Below are 16473 nucleotides of genomic sequence, written 5' to 3'. Positions count from 1 at the left end.
CTTTCACAAGTACGGAAGTAAAGATTGGTTGCCGAATGTGATGAGAGTTGTATGTGATGAAAATAAAGTGTGCATGAAGATAAATGGAATGCTTAACAAACAGTTCAATTTTGAGCAGAGAAAAAAAAAGGGAAGGGTGATGAGCTCTTATTTGTTAAATTTATTTATGGATAAATGCATAAGGAATATTTGTGGTAACAATGGAGGCATATTCGTTAGGGCCATGAATGTATATATACTTTTGTATCCAGACTATGCTGGGCTGCTGGATAGCAACCCAAATGATTTTCTATTAATATTAACCAGATTGTACCTGTAATAAGGAGTATGGATCTCAAAAATATATATTATCGAACATCACATTTTTTGGAAGATGAAGTGAACAATTGCAAGTGTTAAATTAATGGTGAAAAACTACAGCAAGTGTATGTATTTTTATTTGTATATTGTGGCAGAATGTTTCCTAAAGATGGGAAAATGGACAGAGAAATTTTAAGACATGCAAATAGTGGCAGAAAAGTGATGTCTCCTTTTCCTTTGTTATGAGGAATGAATGTTTGTTAAGAGATGAAAAAGTGGCCATCCCTGTATTGTGAGTATGACTCTGCCCACTTTGTTATATTAAAGGGAGAGTTGGTTACATCAGGAGAAACATAAAAGCAGTTGAATGCCATGAAAATGGGGTACTTAAGAAATGGTTTTGATAAAATAAGAAAAAAACAGGCCAAGAATCAATGGGTGCTAATTGTACATGGATTGAAAGGAAGTTCAATAGTTTTTCTTAAAATTTGTCTGGAAGTTATTGGTTTACACATTTTTAACATATTAATAATTTATTAAGTGATTAACTTAGTTTTGAACATTTAAGTAAGTCTAACTTTTATCAGCATTTTATAACTAATATTTTATTTCAGTTTATCCTTCTTTTAGTATTTTGATTATCTTAAGGATTGGACTTTTAGTCTACATAGCATCTACTTAATCTTCTTTTCTTGGTTCTTAATTTTTCTTGTATATTATAAATTTTGTTATTAAGTTGTATTAATCACTTATCAATGACTAAAATTTATTGATTTGATTGATTGACTGAATAATATGAAAGAACTATGTTGAGATGGTTTGAGTGAAGTATGAACTGCAAAACAATATATGAAAGAAGAGTGAATGGGCTGAGAGGAAGGACAGGACCTGGTCAGTCATGGTTGGATGGAGTTGATATGATCTTCAAAAAGAAAGTTTAAAGAAGAAAAAGTAATATGTGAATTTGTAAATGATGGAAGCAAGGATAGTTTGCAAGGACAGAAAGGTATGAAAAGATATGGAATTAGTATAAATTAATTTTAGTAGTATTTTCCTTTCCTGATCATATGACTTTAATTTCCTGGCTTACTATTTTTACTCCCTCCCTCCATTCATTCCTTGTTATGAGGAATGAATGTTTGTTAAGAGATGAAAAAGTGGCCATGCCTGTATTTTGCCTGCATTTTGTACAATACTGCTCACCCTAAAAGAGAATACAGTGATGGTTATCTATGTATGTATGTATGTGTGACTTAAGAAAAGTGGGCTTAAGTTTAAAAAGGAGAGAAAAGTATTTTCCACTATATAGCATATGTTCATAAACAGATTCAATGACATGAAGGGACGTGAAGAAAACTATTCTGGAAAAATGACAACTAAATGGAATACACAATTTTCTTGCTTTTGAAGACTGTAAGGAGATACTAAAAAGGGGGGAAAGAGATATTACCTGTAGAAAGCAACAGATTCAGCATTCACCCGCAGTTGCATATGCTTAAACCTGTTGAAAAGAAGGAAAACATTTTCTTCAGTGTGCGACACTTTCTTAAATGAAATAATCAGAATTTCATAAAAGCCCCTTCATAATTATCCCATAGCATAATGTTACAGATCCAGTCAGAAGTACAGGAATAGGTGCAAGCATTGTGCAGCATCTTAGTAAGAAACATCAAAAGATTAATAAAAGTGACCTGTCTCTTCTCTTTCTTAGCCACACTAAGGATTTTCTCAACATGTCACAACTAAGCTGGGGTATTAACATATGTGCAAAGGACACCATCAGTCTTTTTGGATTAATTCTTCCTAGATGTGAACCAATTAATAAGATCTGCTGAATACATTCACCTGAAATCACCTTCAAGCTTTTCCTGGTGCACCAGTTTTGAAACAATGGGACTCATTAGGAACTTGTTAACAATTGTCCCAATGATAAAATAGCCAAAGATGCTTAGAGGACCCAGCCAACCAGTGCTAAAAGAGAGAAATGGAGAGAGGTTAGCAAACCTATCAGTAGGAGGGTCATTTTTACAACACTGTAAATGGGCAGCAGTTATTAGCATAGCAGTTGTTACACTAATCATATACAGGTGATCCTCAGTTAACCACCACTTGTTCAGTGACTGTTCAAATTTACGAAGGTGCTGAAGAAGTGGTACTTAACGACTAGTCCTCGAAGTTCTGGCCATCACAGAGCTCCCATGGTCACATGATTGCGATCCTGGCGTTCAGCAACTGGTCCGGATTTCCAACCATCATGGTGTCCCATGGTCACGTAATCATGATTTGTGACATTTCCTACTGGCTTCCCACACAAGCAAAGTCCATGAGGAGGCCAGTAGGAAGTTGGAAGTTGTGGTCACATGAGCTGCTTGCTTAACGACCTGTGCTAATTCACTTAATGATGATAACCGGGGACTGCTGGAACTGCCGTCGCTAAGCAGTGCAGTCATGTGACATCACACTTTAGGACTCTATTGCTTAGCGATGGAAATTCTGGTCCCAATTACTGTCATTAAGCAAGGACTACCTGTAGTCATAGAATATTTACTAATACTGTATGGTAAGGTGGAATAGTAATGGCTCTCCAAATGAACTACAACTCACAGCTAACATGGCCACTGATGAGAAATTATGGGAGTTCAGCAACAACAGACTCTCTAACATCAATATATGGCATAGCAATCTCTGCCCTCCCCCCAAATTTTAAGCTGAGAGAATTTTTCATGAACTCAGTATATTATGACATGAAATTTGTGGCCAATAATTTGAAGCATATCTAATTACCTGCTATACTGGCTATACTGAAAGATGGTAATATCCATCTTTCCCACCCCTGCCTCATGACTTGAGATTTACTAGTGGTAATGCTGCTTTCAAAAGTAATAGAAGATTGATCTCAAGCTATGTGATGGAAGGCATGAGCGAGGAGGATCCTGGAATGGAGCTTCAAGGTTGCAGGGAGGGGGAGAGACATTCCAAGTATCTCCTCAGCCCCCAACTGGAGCGTGTGAAAGTGAAGAGAAGGAGACTGGCTCCTCTCTAAGGGATTCAGGGTTATAGTCGCTGTTGTTCGGGGTTAGAGTTAGTCTGGCAAGATTCTGTCTAGTAGGTGTAAGCTAATAAAGTAACTGAGCTGTTCCTGGACTGTCTCATTGTGGTTCTTGAGCTGAACCTGACAGCTGGCAATATTGATTAGATGCCATTAAGCAAAGTTGAAATGTTACTGTACAGAGTTCTGCCGAACGGAGACTCTCCAAGTTTACAACCCACACTGAGAAGCAAATGATGGTCAGGTTATTTTGGTACCTGAGGCTGAAAATTCATCAATGCCATTTCCCTCCATGGCATTAAAAATACAATAATATTAAATAAAATAGCATTTTGGTAACTTTTCATAGCATCCCAAACTGACTGTATGAAGCAGCTCTAATGTCACCTGATCCTGTGAGAAGCTTATACAAATTCAGCCCTTTCAACTGTATTCAGAAGCACTGCAACACTTAAGCACTACTTCAGTGTGGTCTCAGTTATCCAATATGGGTGGCTATCTAGGATTAGGTGAAGCTGACAAATGCTCTTTGCAAGGCATTTGTACAGTTGCCAATCAGTTTCTAGATGCTCATTTTGTCTCCAAGCTAGAAACACCAAGTGAGAGCTTCCATTCCACTCTTTCTCATTCCCTTCTAATCCTGCCATTTATTATTCATTGAGATGTAAACATATCCTATCTGAAGACCTGCTATAGGCAAAAATAGCATTTTGAAAAATTGTTGGAAATAAGCATAGGGAACCAGGCAGAATACCATAAACAAATCCATCTTGGAAACCACGTAAGTCTTTTAAAATGACAAGAAACATACAGTACTTGCTCTTTCCAGTCCTTCCTCTTTCCTCCCACATAATCTTTGTTTCCCATGTTTAAAAGCCAAACTGTTTACATCATCTTTAAATCTATCCTTCCCACATAATTTGTACTTGTACCTTGAATTCCTTATCTATCAGACCAATCTTTTCCAGTAGAGTTTTAATACTCTCCAAGTCTAACTTTTAGCCATCTTCCCTAATTTTTTCCTGAGACCCCAGTCTTTCCCAGTCTGGGCACTTTTCAGATATGTGAACCAAGAATCTCCCAATCAGCACATTTTGCCAGAGTTTAAATCCCCTCATCTCAAAAACACGCAAGCTAGGGAGGGATTACTTAGTCTTAGAGCATATCATCCTCTCTATACTAATATCAGTAGGTCAGTGGACAATATTACAACCTATTTGATAATGACCAATTTGATTTGCAAGCCATTCCCAACACACTGTAATCCTAGCCTTGGTTTTCTCTGCTTTGTCCTGACCAAATGAAGATTGCAATGCCTCTCAGGTGCAATCTATGACTGTTGAATGAGTGTGAAATGTGAGCTGGTGTGCAGGGCCCATGGTGGGCAGTCAGTATCTGAAATGCACCAGAGAAGAAACACACTAGAATGCATGGGAAAAGGGGATAAAAAGTAGTTTACTGAGGTTGCAGGGCAGCCAGAAGGTTGTGGGTGAGTTTTTTTTTTTTTTGCTGCTTGCAATGAGCCAATCCTGGACTGCAGTCAGTATCATGCAACTATCAGGGGGTGGTCCAGTAGCTAGCACAGGGGGAAATCCCTGTGACAGGATTCACTGCAAGCAGGCTCCTCCTTATCGGAACCACTTTCCTACCTGTAAAAACATTGATAGGTGTAATAAGCAAGGGTGAAGGGCGAGATGATCAGCTTACTGGCCATAGAGCTCAGCTGTTTGCAGAATCTCTCCACATCTTGACTGATTCTCTGGTCTCTAAACAATTGTGCAATAAAGAGAAACGTTACCCTTACAGGTACCACTGTGACAAGAACAGCAAAGGAGAGAAGTTAATGTGTTAGGAACAAAATGGTTAATTCACTGTACCAGGTGCTTTAAATATTTGTACCAGGCAAACCACTACTGAGTAAGATCATGCTAGGTGTCTGTTAAAAGCTGGAACATCATCTGCCCCCTCACAGATGCCTATGTGGTAGGTTCAACCACTGCACAAAACCATTTTTTTCTGTTTTGGTTTGCTCTATATGAATTCAGCCATCATAGTTTGCAATTTTTGGTTTATGGCTTATGTTGTGAAAACCCAGCCACTAAAGCTTATTCTACAAACAATGGTTCAGAATGGTTGGAAACAGTGACTCGGATCATAAATGTCTCATGGCTAGAGTACCAGTTCAGCAACTCATAGCTCTTAGGAAATTCTCTTCTCTCTTTCCTCAGATGTTACAGAGTCTTCCAAAAAAACTATCTTCTTAGCTTCATGAGCAGGGATGGGGTAGAAAGCAGCACTTCCCTGTCACAATACAAGGAAGCCAGTTGTAAAGGAACTATTTTTTGTCCTGCTTTCTATTGTTTTAGTATTTATTCTTTTAACTTCTCATCAGCTGCTCAGATAACATAGATCAAAAAGGAACTGATTAAGCTCTAATTCATATCTAATGGCAAGGGTTCTGAATACACAAAGAGAGATTGTAGCATGATCAAAACTTTTAAGAAGATAGTAAAAATATGTCCTAAATTCTAACCAGTTTATTGCAATCAGCATTATTTTTAGGAAGTGAAACAAAAGCCTGGCTTTTCACAACTTCATTTGCACTGTTTTAGAAATGCATCCATGGTAAAATTAGATCCAGCATGATAAACTGATAATGCATTTTTTATAACAAACTGTTCTGACATAGTTGCAGTTATAAAGATCATAGTTTTTTTTCAATTAACAAAAGGAACATTTATATGAATGGTAGACAAGTATAATTAAAAAAGATTATCTCATGTTATTCTCAAGACTTTCCCAGAGCCTCCCATTTTTTCTATTACAAACTATTTACTATTCTTATTTTATAACAAAAAAAAACATTTTTGTTCAACCCTGAGCTACAGATATTCTCTTCCATTGAAAAACCAATATTCCCTTTACTAAGAGAAATTTGGTTTATTTGATAAAACTGATTTAGCCATCTCAAATAAAACCTTGGTATACTTGTAGTACCCCGTTTGTAATCCTACCATTAATGATATCTTAGAAGTCATCCACAAAATTACATAGCTGCATGTTTAGCTGTTCTTTGTTATCCTATCCCAATGTTATGGACAAAATCTTACTCACAAAATATGTGTTCAGCTAGGATCTATGTCCACTTACCTGTGATGAAACATACTCCTGAGTAGACATGCATTAGATCAAAATAATGTACAATGAACGTGACTCTTTCATATCAATATTATCATTAATCCTGTTAGTTTCTGGGTCCAATTCGAAGCGCTAATGATCACTGTCTTTTACAGTGCCACACCCTATTCCACCCTATTCCACTTTCCCCAGACTGACTCCACTTGGCTGGTCAGTTCATCCCAAGGGGGCCTGCTGAAAATCCCCCTCCCCTGTGGGGCTCATGGGACCTCAATGTATTATGGGATATGCTTCCCTGGAGGTACAGGCAGTTTCTTCCCTTCTTCTACTCTAGAAGATCATTAAGAACTTCCTATTCCATCAGGCTTTAGCTCTAGCTGATTGGTTATAGGTGTCTATCTGTCTATTTGTTTTTATATTTTGTGACATGTCATACTGTTTTTCTGTTATATCATTTTTCTCAGGTTTTTCTTTGTTGTACACCACCCAGAGCAAAGAGATGGGAACAGTTAATTAATAAGGTAAATAAATAAATGCCAGAAACCAAACCTGCAGCTGACTCAGATGCCACCTCTGTCCCCATGACTACTCTTGTAGGATAACATCCCAGCCAGTCAGAGGAACAAATACTTGATTATCTTCTGTCAGCAATGCCCCACTGCACTCTACATTGGATAAACTGGACAAATATTATGCAGAAGAGTAAACCCAGTCTGATATCAGAGACAGCATTAACAAAAGCCAGAGATGGAATACTGTGACTCCCTGAAACATTCTGTCACAGTGACTTCTGGGGGAGTAATGGCGAATGCAACTACCTCAGTGTTAATATAGTAGTTCAAACATTCTATCAAGGAAGTATGTAGAAATGACTGTCTGAAGCCAAAAGTTCCAAAATGTGCAATCTTTTGGTGATATCATTGTCTTACTCCTCCTAATAATGGGTCTCCCATTAACAAAGTTTCCACTTGAGCAAAACAGCAATCTGACTGGTGCATTTTAGATTGAAATATACTCTAGTACTGATACACAGCAACCCCTAGCGGGTGACAGAATTAAAATGAAATGAACTCCCTGTGACTATGAATAAGTGTCCATGGACATTTTCTCATGTGATGAGAAAAGAAATATGCACACATAAGCCAGCTCTGGATCAAAGCCCAGCAATGTATGAACATGCTAGAACAACAGCCAGAACAGCACTGAAAATGACCAGCCACTTACGGATTATCAACTTCCTCATGCAGAACATTCAGAGTATAATACTCCTGGCCCTGAAAGTAGTAGCCATGGAGGTATTCGGTGAGAGTCTTCCTCCAGCTGACATACATCAGATTGCAGATAAACTGGTCTAAACTCTTCAGCTGAGAGAGAGAGAGAGAGAGGGAGAACTGAAAATCAAATATGGGGAGATACAACATTCAAAGGGAACATTTTCTTGGATGTTCTGTGAGCAAATAGCCACATTTTTTGAGGCAGACTGTAAAGATTACTTTTATTATTTCCAATCCAATGGAAATAATAAAGAAATTATGTAAAGGAGTTGGGACTTGGTCTGTCTGTTCATTAGCACACTCCAAAAACTGAATAGGCAGGACCAAATTTGGGGCAGAAGGAGAAACCAGTAAAAGAAAAATCTGGTTTTAGAAACTTGCCATGTAAAGCCAGGATTGTAGAGAAAAAATCCAGAACCCCCCCCTCCCCCCAGTGGATACCTATCGGGAGAGGCAGATGAACACCAGCTCAAACTAAACAGCTCATCCTAAGCCTCCCCCAATCACATGACAGACAGCAGAACATATGCACCCTATCTCATGGTTCCTGGTGCATGCAAACACACACGTGTAAGCCCATGGCTAGTAAAGGTGTAGGAAAGAATATTAGAAGCCATGCCATGTGTGGTTTATTCCCTTGTTTTGGAAGCAAATTATAGTTTAAGCAACTCGAACCTTAGTGGTTTTTCTGAGTAATTCATAAACAGAATACAAATGTATGCTTTGGGGCCCTACAGTTCTTCCCAAAAGTTATGGGAAGCTTCTCTGCTCTTTGAGTTAGCCTAAAATGGATTTGAACATTCTTGTAAGTGATACATCTTTGTTTTTTTCTGGACAAAGAACTAGTAGCATAAGGAATATTCTTTAATCCCTTGATGCACAGGTTCTTTTGGTTAACCCACAACAAGTCAGATTCAATCTGATGCATACCACAGGACAAATGCAGCCAAGGAACTTTTTCAGATAGTCTCACTTTCAGTTTAATGAGTTATGTATAGCTGGTAACAACACAACCCAGAAAAAGCTGACAGCAGTTTGGGTTTGTACATATCTATGCCTGCTTCTGTTCAGGCACACCATCTCATCCTGTTCCCTTTGTGGTAGATTGGCCATTGCATGTAACATATTAGACTGCAGGGCTGTGATTTTTTTTAAAAATCCTGCCTTTATTATTTTTATAAATCACTCAAGGCAGCAAACATATCTAATAGTCCTTCCTCCTCCTATTTTCCCCACAACAACAACAACCCTGTGAGAGATACGTTGGGCTGAGAGAGAGTGGCCCAAAGTCATCCAGTCGGCTTTCATGCCTAAGGTGGGACTAGAACTCACAGTCTCTAGCCTTAAGCACTAGACCAAACAGGCTCTCCTTTTAATTTATTTATACCAGTTTGCATGCCACCTACTCACTAGACTCTATACTAGCAATTAATGTTACCTTTGACCATCAATATGAACCTTTAACACTTCACTCAAGGGTTACAACAGTATAAAATATGAAATGAGTGAAAGATCATAATATCAGAGACTGAGTGCCATGGGAGGAGTTCCAAGTTATGTTTAAGGCAGCTGATTTGCAATATGTACCTTGCTCATACAGCAGGCTAATTTTCATTATAGTCAGTGGTCTACATTAAGTAGATATTAACAGGGAATATATTTACAAAGAAATTATTTATTTTGTAGTGACCTTTCATCTATCAACATACTAAAACAATCAACACATCCATCCTTTCTTTAAAAAAGTGTTGGACAATGATTTCAATTATTTCTGTAACTTTTATGAATCACTGGAAGTAACACCAGCTAGCTAACTTGATCTTGGAAAAACTAAATGGAGTCAGTATTTGGATGAGAGACCACCAAAAAATATAGGATTGTAGGCTAGGCTGGGAAGTTGAAAAAAAATCCCAAAGTCGGTAATAGTAAGCCCCTTATTTCTTACATCAAGAAAACTGTATGGGTGTGTCTACAGAAGTCATGAGAAATGGAGCTTGCCTCAAGAGAGGCTTTATAATGGTGATATACCTGTAATAGTTGATTTTTTGGAAGGCAGTCTAAAAGCGATTTTAAAAGTGTAAGTAGTTTCTGGGGAAGAAGTGAGCCTTTGTTGCAAATGTAGAATCCTGATTCAAATTGCAAGTGGAGGGTCTGATTTTTCCTCCATAATAAAAGTAGGAGCATGATATAAACTTCTTCAAAATGTAACTACAGTATTGCTTTATACTGTTTGAACTTTAGGATGAGCACTTGAAGTGTTTGGAGAGCAAGCCTATATGAGAGGGATGATGCAAAGGATCACCCTACTTGGGCTGCAAAAATCTGGACAGTAAGGATACATAAAGCCTCTATTTCTTTGCTTCCATCTAGTGGACATCTGAATTTCTGCAGCCTATGTATGCTAGGCCTTATGTGTGTTCTAGTTGTTTTTTTTACTAATTTCTATTATTTTATAAGTGAAATTAACAGACCCTCCCCACAAAATAGCAATAATAAAAAAGTAATGAACTGTCAAAGAAAGGAGAACAGAAGATCCATATACTGTCCCAATGAAGAATATTAATACATAGGAAGCTCAATCTTTTAACATGTCATTGGATGTAGACCTTATAAAAGCATAATGCTCCATTTTCTCATTCCTGCAATAAACAGACATTTCAGAGATTGACAGAGAACACATCCTTTGAAACCACTCTTTAACATATAAAGACTTTATACATGTGTTCTAGTTGTCTTCCTAACCTTTTCCTCCCCTTACAAGAAAAAAAATTTCTCTTACCATAGAGTTGAGTACAATGAGAATCAGAGCAACTGCTGTCACCTTATGGAATTCGTAAAGGTTTTTGTTTCCCAGAACTGAGAAATACTGACTGGGAATCAGTCCCACCTGGTAAATGACCAGTTGATCTAGGAGAGGTAGGAGAAACATTTTTAAAAGCATAAGCTCCAAAGGTACGCCAGTAAAAAGAGAATAATCCTGGATTATGGCAAAAAGAAACATACAAAATGATTTGTCTTAGCAGTCTATTCACTTACTCAACAAAGCAACTACAAGCAAGGTTAGAAACATCAGCACATTCTTGGAGGTGAAGGTAGGAAATAAAATTGTTTGGATCTTTAGGAATCGGTGGAGGAACTGACGATCCAGCTGGGGCCTGGGAGAAAGGTAAGAGACAAGGAAAGTTATAAAGCTGAACTGCTGGCAAGGAAATGTCACTGCCACACAAACACTCCATTCCGCTCAGTTCACGTCTAAGCTGACTGAAATTTGGAAAAAGCCTCACTAGAACAGGAACAGAAGGGGCTTCATTTCTGAGCTTGCCAAGGCTGTCCCAGATATCTTGGTAAGCATGAGGCCAATGGGACTAGTATCTAAACGTTACTTCAACACTGGGGATAGAATATGTAGAACAGCTGCATCTTTGTTTCAGATGTATGTCACATACAACACTGCCTGCAACCAAACAGTTTCCACAAAATCAAACCATTTGGCCAGCCTGGGGCAGGGCTCCAAATGCACAGATCATATATAAATGCAGAACTATATCATACAGGGTGGACTGTTAGCAATGAGTCCCCCCACACCCCCAATACTTTATATGGAAGAGGAGCTCTACATATGTACATTGGTGCATGCACAGCAACAGGCTAGGAAAGGGTTTGTTTTTTTTAATCCACTTCAGAGAGTGTGAGGGAAACAGTAAAAGGATACATACTGGCTATGGGAACACATGCCTTCCTCATTTGCTGCTTAGCTTGCTGCAATTTGCTCTAAGTGGGGCTTCCTTGAAGGAGATTTGGAAGCTGCAGCTGGCACAAAATGCAGCAGCCAGTTTAGTAGAGTAGGGTTTTTGAAAGAAGAACTTTCTTCTTTCAAAACAAGAACTTGATGAAGTTCAGTGAGAAACAAAGGGGGAAAAGTCCACTCAAGCACTACAATTTTCTGCCACTAGAGCTTTGCCTCTTGATTAAAGGTTTGGTTATTTTTTTTCTAACAGATTCTGCAGCCTGAAAAAGTAAATGTAAAACAAAAACCACCTGTCGTAGAGTAACACCAATTTTCTGGGACTGTACTGGCTGCCAGTAGACTTCCAAATCCCATTCAAGGTGTCGGTTATTACTTATCAAGGCCTTTATGGCTTAAGTGCTTGTTGTCTTTGGGACCTTCTGCTCCAGGTAGAATCTCCCCTTGCAATTCATTCTGATCAGAAGGGCATGCTGTGGATCTCTGCCCTACCCCCAGCCCCAATTTTGGGATGTGAAGGAAGTGGAAGCTGGAAACCGGCGTTCTCAGTCATAGCTCCCATCCTCTGACGTTGGCCCTTTTCCTGTAATCACTCCTAAGCAGCAGCTGCTGAGTGAGAGCAGGTTCTCTAAGGGCTGAGATGTTTTAAACTTGTGTTTTATTCTGTTGGTTATAAATCACGTACGTCAATGTTTTTCAACCTTGGCAACTTTAAGATGTGTGGACTTCAACCGCCAGAATTCCCCAGCCAGCTGAAGTCCACACATCTTAAAGCTGCCAAGGCTGAAAAACAGCGAGCTATAGGTATACACACCCATCACGACACTCCCTTCTGAAGTAAGCAGCGTTATATGAAGCACAGAAAAAGAGTAAAAAGTCTTTAAGACCAACCTTAAACCTACTACGTTTCTCCGCTTTCTCTGTACTGTAGTGCCTACTACTGAAACCCACCACCGCTCTCACCCCATCCCCCTCGGTCCCGGAACCCTGCCGACTGCACGGTCGGCACGAGAACGACTGCAACTCGATGGCTCTTTGCCCACCTTCTCCGTTCCTAAGGGGCTCCAACTCACTGGCTCCCTTTTCCGTACTCGGTTGCGGACCATTCAAAGCACTCACCGGACAGTTTCCCGAGCCGTTTCCCCGGGAGCCATGAATGAACTGCGCCTACCAAGAGCAAAACAGAGCCTCCCAGCCTCCAGCCGGGATCGCGCCAGGGAAGGGCTCGTGAGTTCCCCGCCCCTTCAAGGCTCCGATTCTAGCCCCGCCCAGCCTGGGATTTTGATGAATATTCATTACCCTCCTGATTATTCATGAGCACCCTAGAAACAGCGACTATAGAGCTGTCATAGCTGAGAGACCGAGTTGTGAGCACGCGCCTCTAGAAGCTCCGGAAAAAAGGCAGCTACGATGGCTCAGTATCCATAACCGAATCCTTCTAGTGGGAATAACCAGAGAACTATTCTACAGATGCAACTTTCATTTTCTGTCTGTATCGCTAAGAGTAATGAGCCGCGACAGTCTTCATGGATTTAAAATATACTTCCGGTCCTAGATTGAGTTCCTAAAGTCCTCCGGGGGATAAAAGAGTGGCCGGAAATGCTTCAGTTAGCATTGCTCGAATGAAGAAATACATGTCCCCTAAAGCTTATGTAAACACAAATGTTTTAGCCTTTTTTTCTTTGCTGCAACAGACTAGCGCAGTTACTTCCTTTAGAAATTTGAGCTAGGAAAAACTAGGACTGAGTTTCCAAAATAAATAGTCATTAATAAATAAACTAGCCCTCGGTTCTTGTTTTTAACTTCGTGATTTTCTTCTTTTCCGCACAAATTACAACAAAACTTTCCCAAATATTTTTCCCTCCGCTAACCGAAGGAGCACATTTCTCCAGCAGCGTCCTTTTTTAGGTAAGGACTAAACTGCTGAAGAAAAGTTGGAGGCCTGATTTTTTCCATAAGTGAGAAAAGATACAATAGCAACTTTTTATTTGTTCTTTCACTAAGTCTTATGCATTTCTGCCTCTCTTGCCCCTCATATGGAAGATGTTTCCCATTCTAAAGGGAACCGGAAATTAGGCTCCTGCAAGTCTTTCATAGGCCTGTTTTGAGAGGGAAGGAAGATAGAGCTCCTTCTACCGGGCTAATTGTAAAATGCGAGATCCAGGATCCAAACTTTCCATTTAGTGTGCAGACGTTTAACAATCGCGCGTTTTCTTCCATAAGAACATAAAAGCCCTGTTAGGTAAGACTAAAGCCCTGTTCTGTGCCCCTTAGTGGCCAGCCAGATGCATGGACAGGAGGGCAATACTCTAATCGACAGATAAAATAACATGATATCAGCTGCTATTTAAGTCAGTGGCTCTGGAGGTAGTAAACAGCCATCAAGATCAGTTCAGTGGTGTAAAAGCCACTCTGAAATAAAATGGCCTGGAATTACACTTCAATATTTCATATTAGAAGAGGCATAATGTGCCAGAAATCAGATCATTTACGAACTCTTCCAATATTGTACCTTTAATAACCTCCTAACAGCTAATACCCACGTGGAACATGTCAGAACATCACCTTTTCAACCAGCCAATCAGCCAGCCAGCCAGCTAGCTAGCCAGCCAAATCAAATAACTCATGAATCATGTAGAACTAGAAGATGCCACAAGATTCAAAACTTTCATGGAAATTCTGTTCCATTATCTGCTTCAGGTGAAAATCTGTATTTCAGAAATGGGCCTGAAATGCCCACTTCTCAGTCACCCAAACCAACCAACTTAATCAATCACACATAAGAGAACTGGAGAGCTTTAAGGTACACATCCTCCATTGGAACCATTTTCTGATATCTCTTCTTGATAAAAATATACATTCCAGAAAATAGTTCAGAAGTGCATTCAGTATTCAAAATTTTGCAGATGCTGGTTTTTCTCTGTATAATTTGGGGACTGGTGGAAAGTCTCAGCTTCAGAAGCTAGTGGAAAGTATTTGTTTGAAATCTTTGAGTCAATCTTGATTCCTGCACCTATAGAGAAGTCCATGAAGTTTTCTTGGCAAAATGTTTTGGAAGTGGTTTGCCATTGCCATCTCTCTAGGGTTAAGAGTGACTGGTTCAAAGGCCCCCAATGGCTTGTGGCTAAGACAGGACTAGAGCTCACAGCCTCCTGGTTTCTAATCCAGTGCCTTTAGCCACTACAGTTATGTTTGATGTTTTGTTATTTTGGTCTTAACTATCTTAGTTTGAAACAACTTTCTACTACAATTATTGCTAATGTACAGCTACTGGTTTCCCCCTCCCCCCCTTACTGACATTTGGTGCCAAGTTTGGGTGGAATATAATGATAGGTAGACAGAGATTGATTCATGGACCATTTGAATCCAGGGACTCTCCATTTTTCATTCTGAATAGGGTGGCACTTCCTTGAATGGAATAGCATGCAATTTGGGGGTCTTTTTAGACTTTCAACTCCTGTTCAAAGAGCAGACAGCAGCTGTATCCAGAAAGGCCTTTGCACTGATTCCTCTTGTGCACCAATTTTGCCTGTTCCTGGTTAGGAAGCCCTTCTTATGGTTACTCATGCCTTGGTCACCTTCTGGGTGGAATATTGCAATATGCTTTACGCGGGGCTGTCCTGAAGACTACTTGGAAGGTTCAGTTTGTCCAGAATGGAGCAACATGAACAATTATCAACATGCCAATGTACACCCATGTAACAGCACACTTCATGAGTTACACTGGCTCCTAACAGGCTTCAAGGAGCTGGTTGTCACCTACATAGGGTCTAATTATCTGAAGGTCATTTGTCTCCCCTGCTTTTTGCCCATCCTGTAATATCAGACAAAGTCAGCATTAAGCTCTGTCATCTGATGGGACCCAAGAGGTGTACCTTCTTTGTTGTGGCGTCTGCCTCCTGGAACAGTATCCCCCCAAAGACTTGAACGGCCATAACCCTCCTTTCTTTTAAACATGCCTTGAAGACTGGCTTTTTCTCCAGGCTTTGAGCTAGAGTGACATGTGAGCATCCTCAGTGAGAGGTTTTACAATTTTTTAACAGGATGACAATCTTCCTTTTTGGTCCTATTTGATGTTATATATTTTTGTTTTTAATTCTGTACACAAGGAGCTGCCTCAGAAATGTGAATTATGAATGAATGAATAAATAAATAAATACAATTACCTTCTTATTGTAGCATCAGATTCTAAGAGTAAATTTTACATGCTGCACAAATATTATTTTGTTCCTGCCATTCCTAAGGAGTGAGATTCACATTTGATAACACAGCCTGAAGTACTTTACACTTGATCCTATTAGATAAGGAGCATTTCACAAGGAGAAGAATGGTACCATTGAAGAAAAATGCCCATTGTTGATGTCTGCTTTATTCTCTCTGTATAGCATGTAGAGCATTTCTGAGAGAAAAAGACTGTATAACAAACCATTATTTGCATATCATTTTTACTTTAGTGTTTATTCCTCCAGCCTTCTCTGCCCCACTACCCCTTCTAGTGTTTAGAAATAAATTATCCAAGTCACTCCAATGTAACAACACTAGTGTTTTGTCAAATGTTGTCATACGCATATGAATTCTGAAAACAAAAACATGGTCTCCCACACATTCTGAGAATTGTGCTTTCTATTTACAGTTACTGGCACACTGTGAGCCCATGGCACACTGACAAGCACCTAGTAAGAGTGTTCAGCTGAAAATAAATTCCCAGCAATATGCAGGAGTGAGTGACTTCCTCGCTCCCCGAGGCCCTGCTGCTTCCACCCTACCCCCACTTCTTTTGACACAGCTATGCCAATGAACACTTCTAATGTTTTCTAATGCAGGGCTGCATATTCCATTTGGACCCAAGGGGTGGCTTGCAGTGCTGGATCTCACAAACAATGAAGGACTTTCCCTGCTGGGGGGAAACCAACATATTTTTATTTATTCCAGCAAACAATCTAGGAATAGGGTTGCTAAATACTCTC

At 39.6% G+C, this 16473-nt stretch overlaps 1 protein-coding gene across 4 annotated transcripts in view; it reads right to left on the bottom strand.

Annotated features, from left to right (window-relative positions):
- ABCD4 (ATP binding cassette subfamily D member 4) overlaps nucleotides 1–12953 on the bottom strand; it is a 30936-nt gene extending 17983 nt beyond the window's left edge. The window contains exons 1-7 of one of the 4 annotated variants that reach the window (XM_088145335.1): nucleotides 12806–12953; nucleotides 10798–10916; nucleotides 10541–10668; nucleotides 7712–7851; nucleotides 4999–5115; nucleotides 2146–2271; nucleotides 1751–1801 (exon numbers count right to left, since the gene is read on the bottom strand). In XM_088145335.1, coding sequence (XP_088001461.1) covers nucleotides 1751–1801; nucleotides 2146–2271; nucleotides 4999–5115; nucleotides 7712–7851; nucleotides 10541–10668; nucleotides 10798–10831 — 596 coding nt within the window. In that variant the 5' untranslated portion in view covers nucleotides 10832–10916; nucleotides 12806–12953. The other 3 variants (XM_007433511.4, XM_025170056.2, XM_088145336.1) reach the window with 3 other exon arrangements.
- Between the last annotated feature and the right edge of the window lie 3520 nt (nucleotides 12954–16473).

The sequence above is a fragment of the Python bivittatus genome, unplaced genomic scaffold, assembly GCF_059951505.1.
Source record: "Python bivittatus isolate LINGU-HERP-01145 unplaced genomic scaffold, Pbiv_v1 ctg000480_np1212, whole genome shotgun sequence".
Classification (NCBI taxonomy): Eukaryota; Metazoa; Chordata; class Lepidosauria; order Squamata; family Pythonidae; genus Python; species Python bivittatus.
Note: the sequence above shows the minus strand (reverse complement) of the source record. Positions and strands in the feature narration are given on the sequence as shown.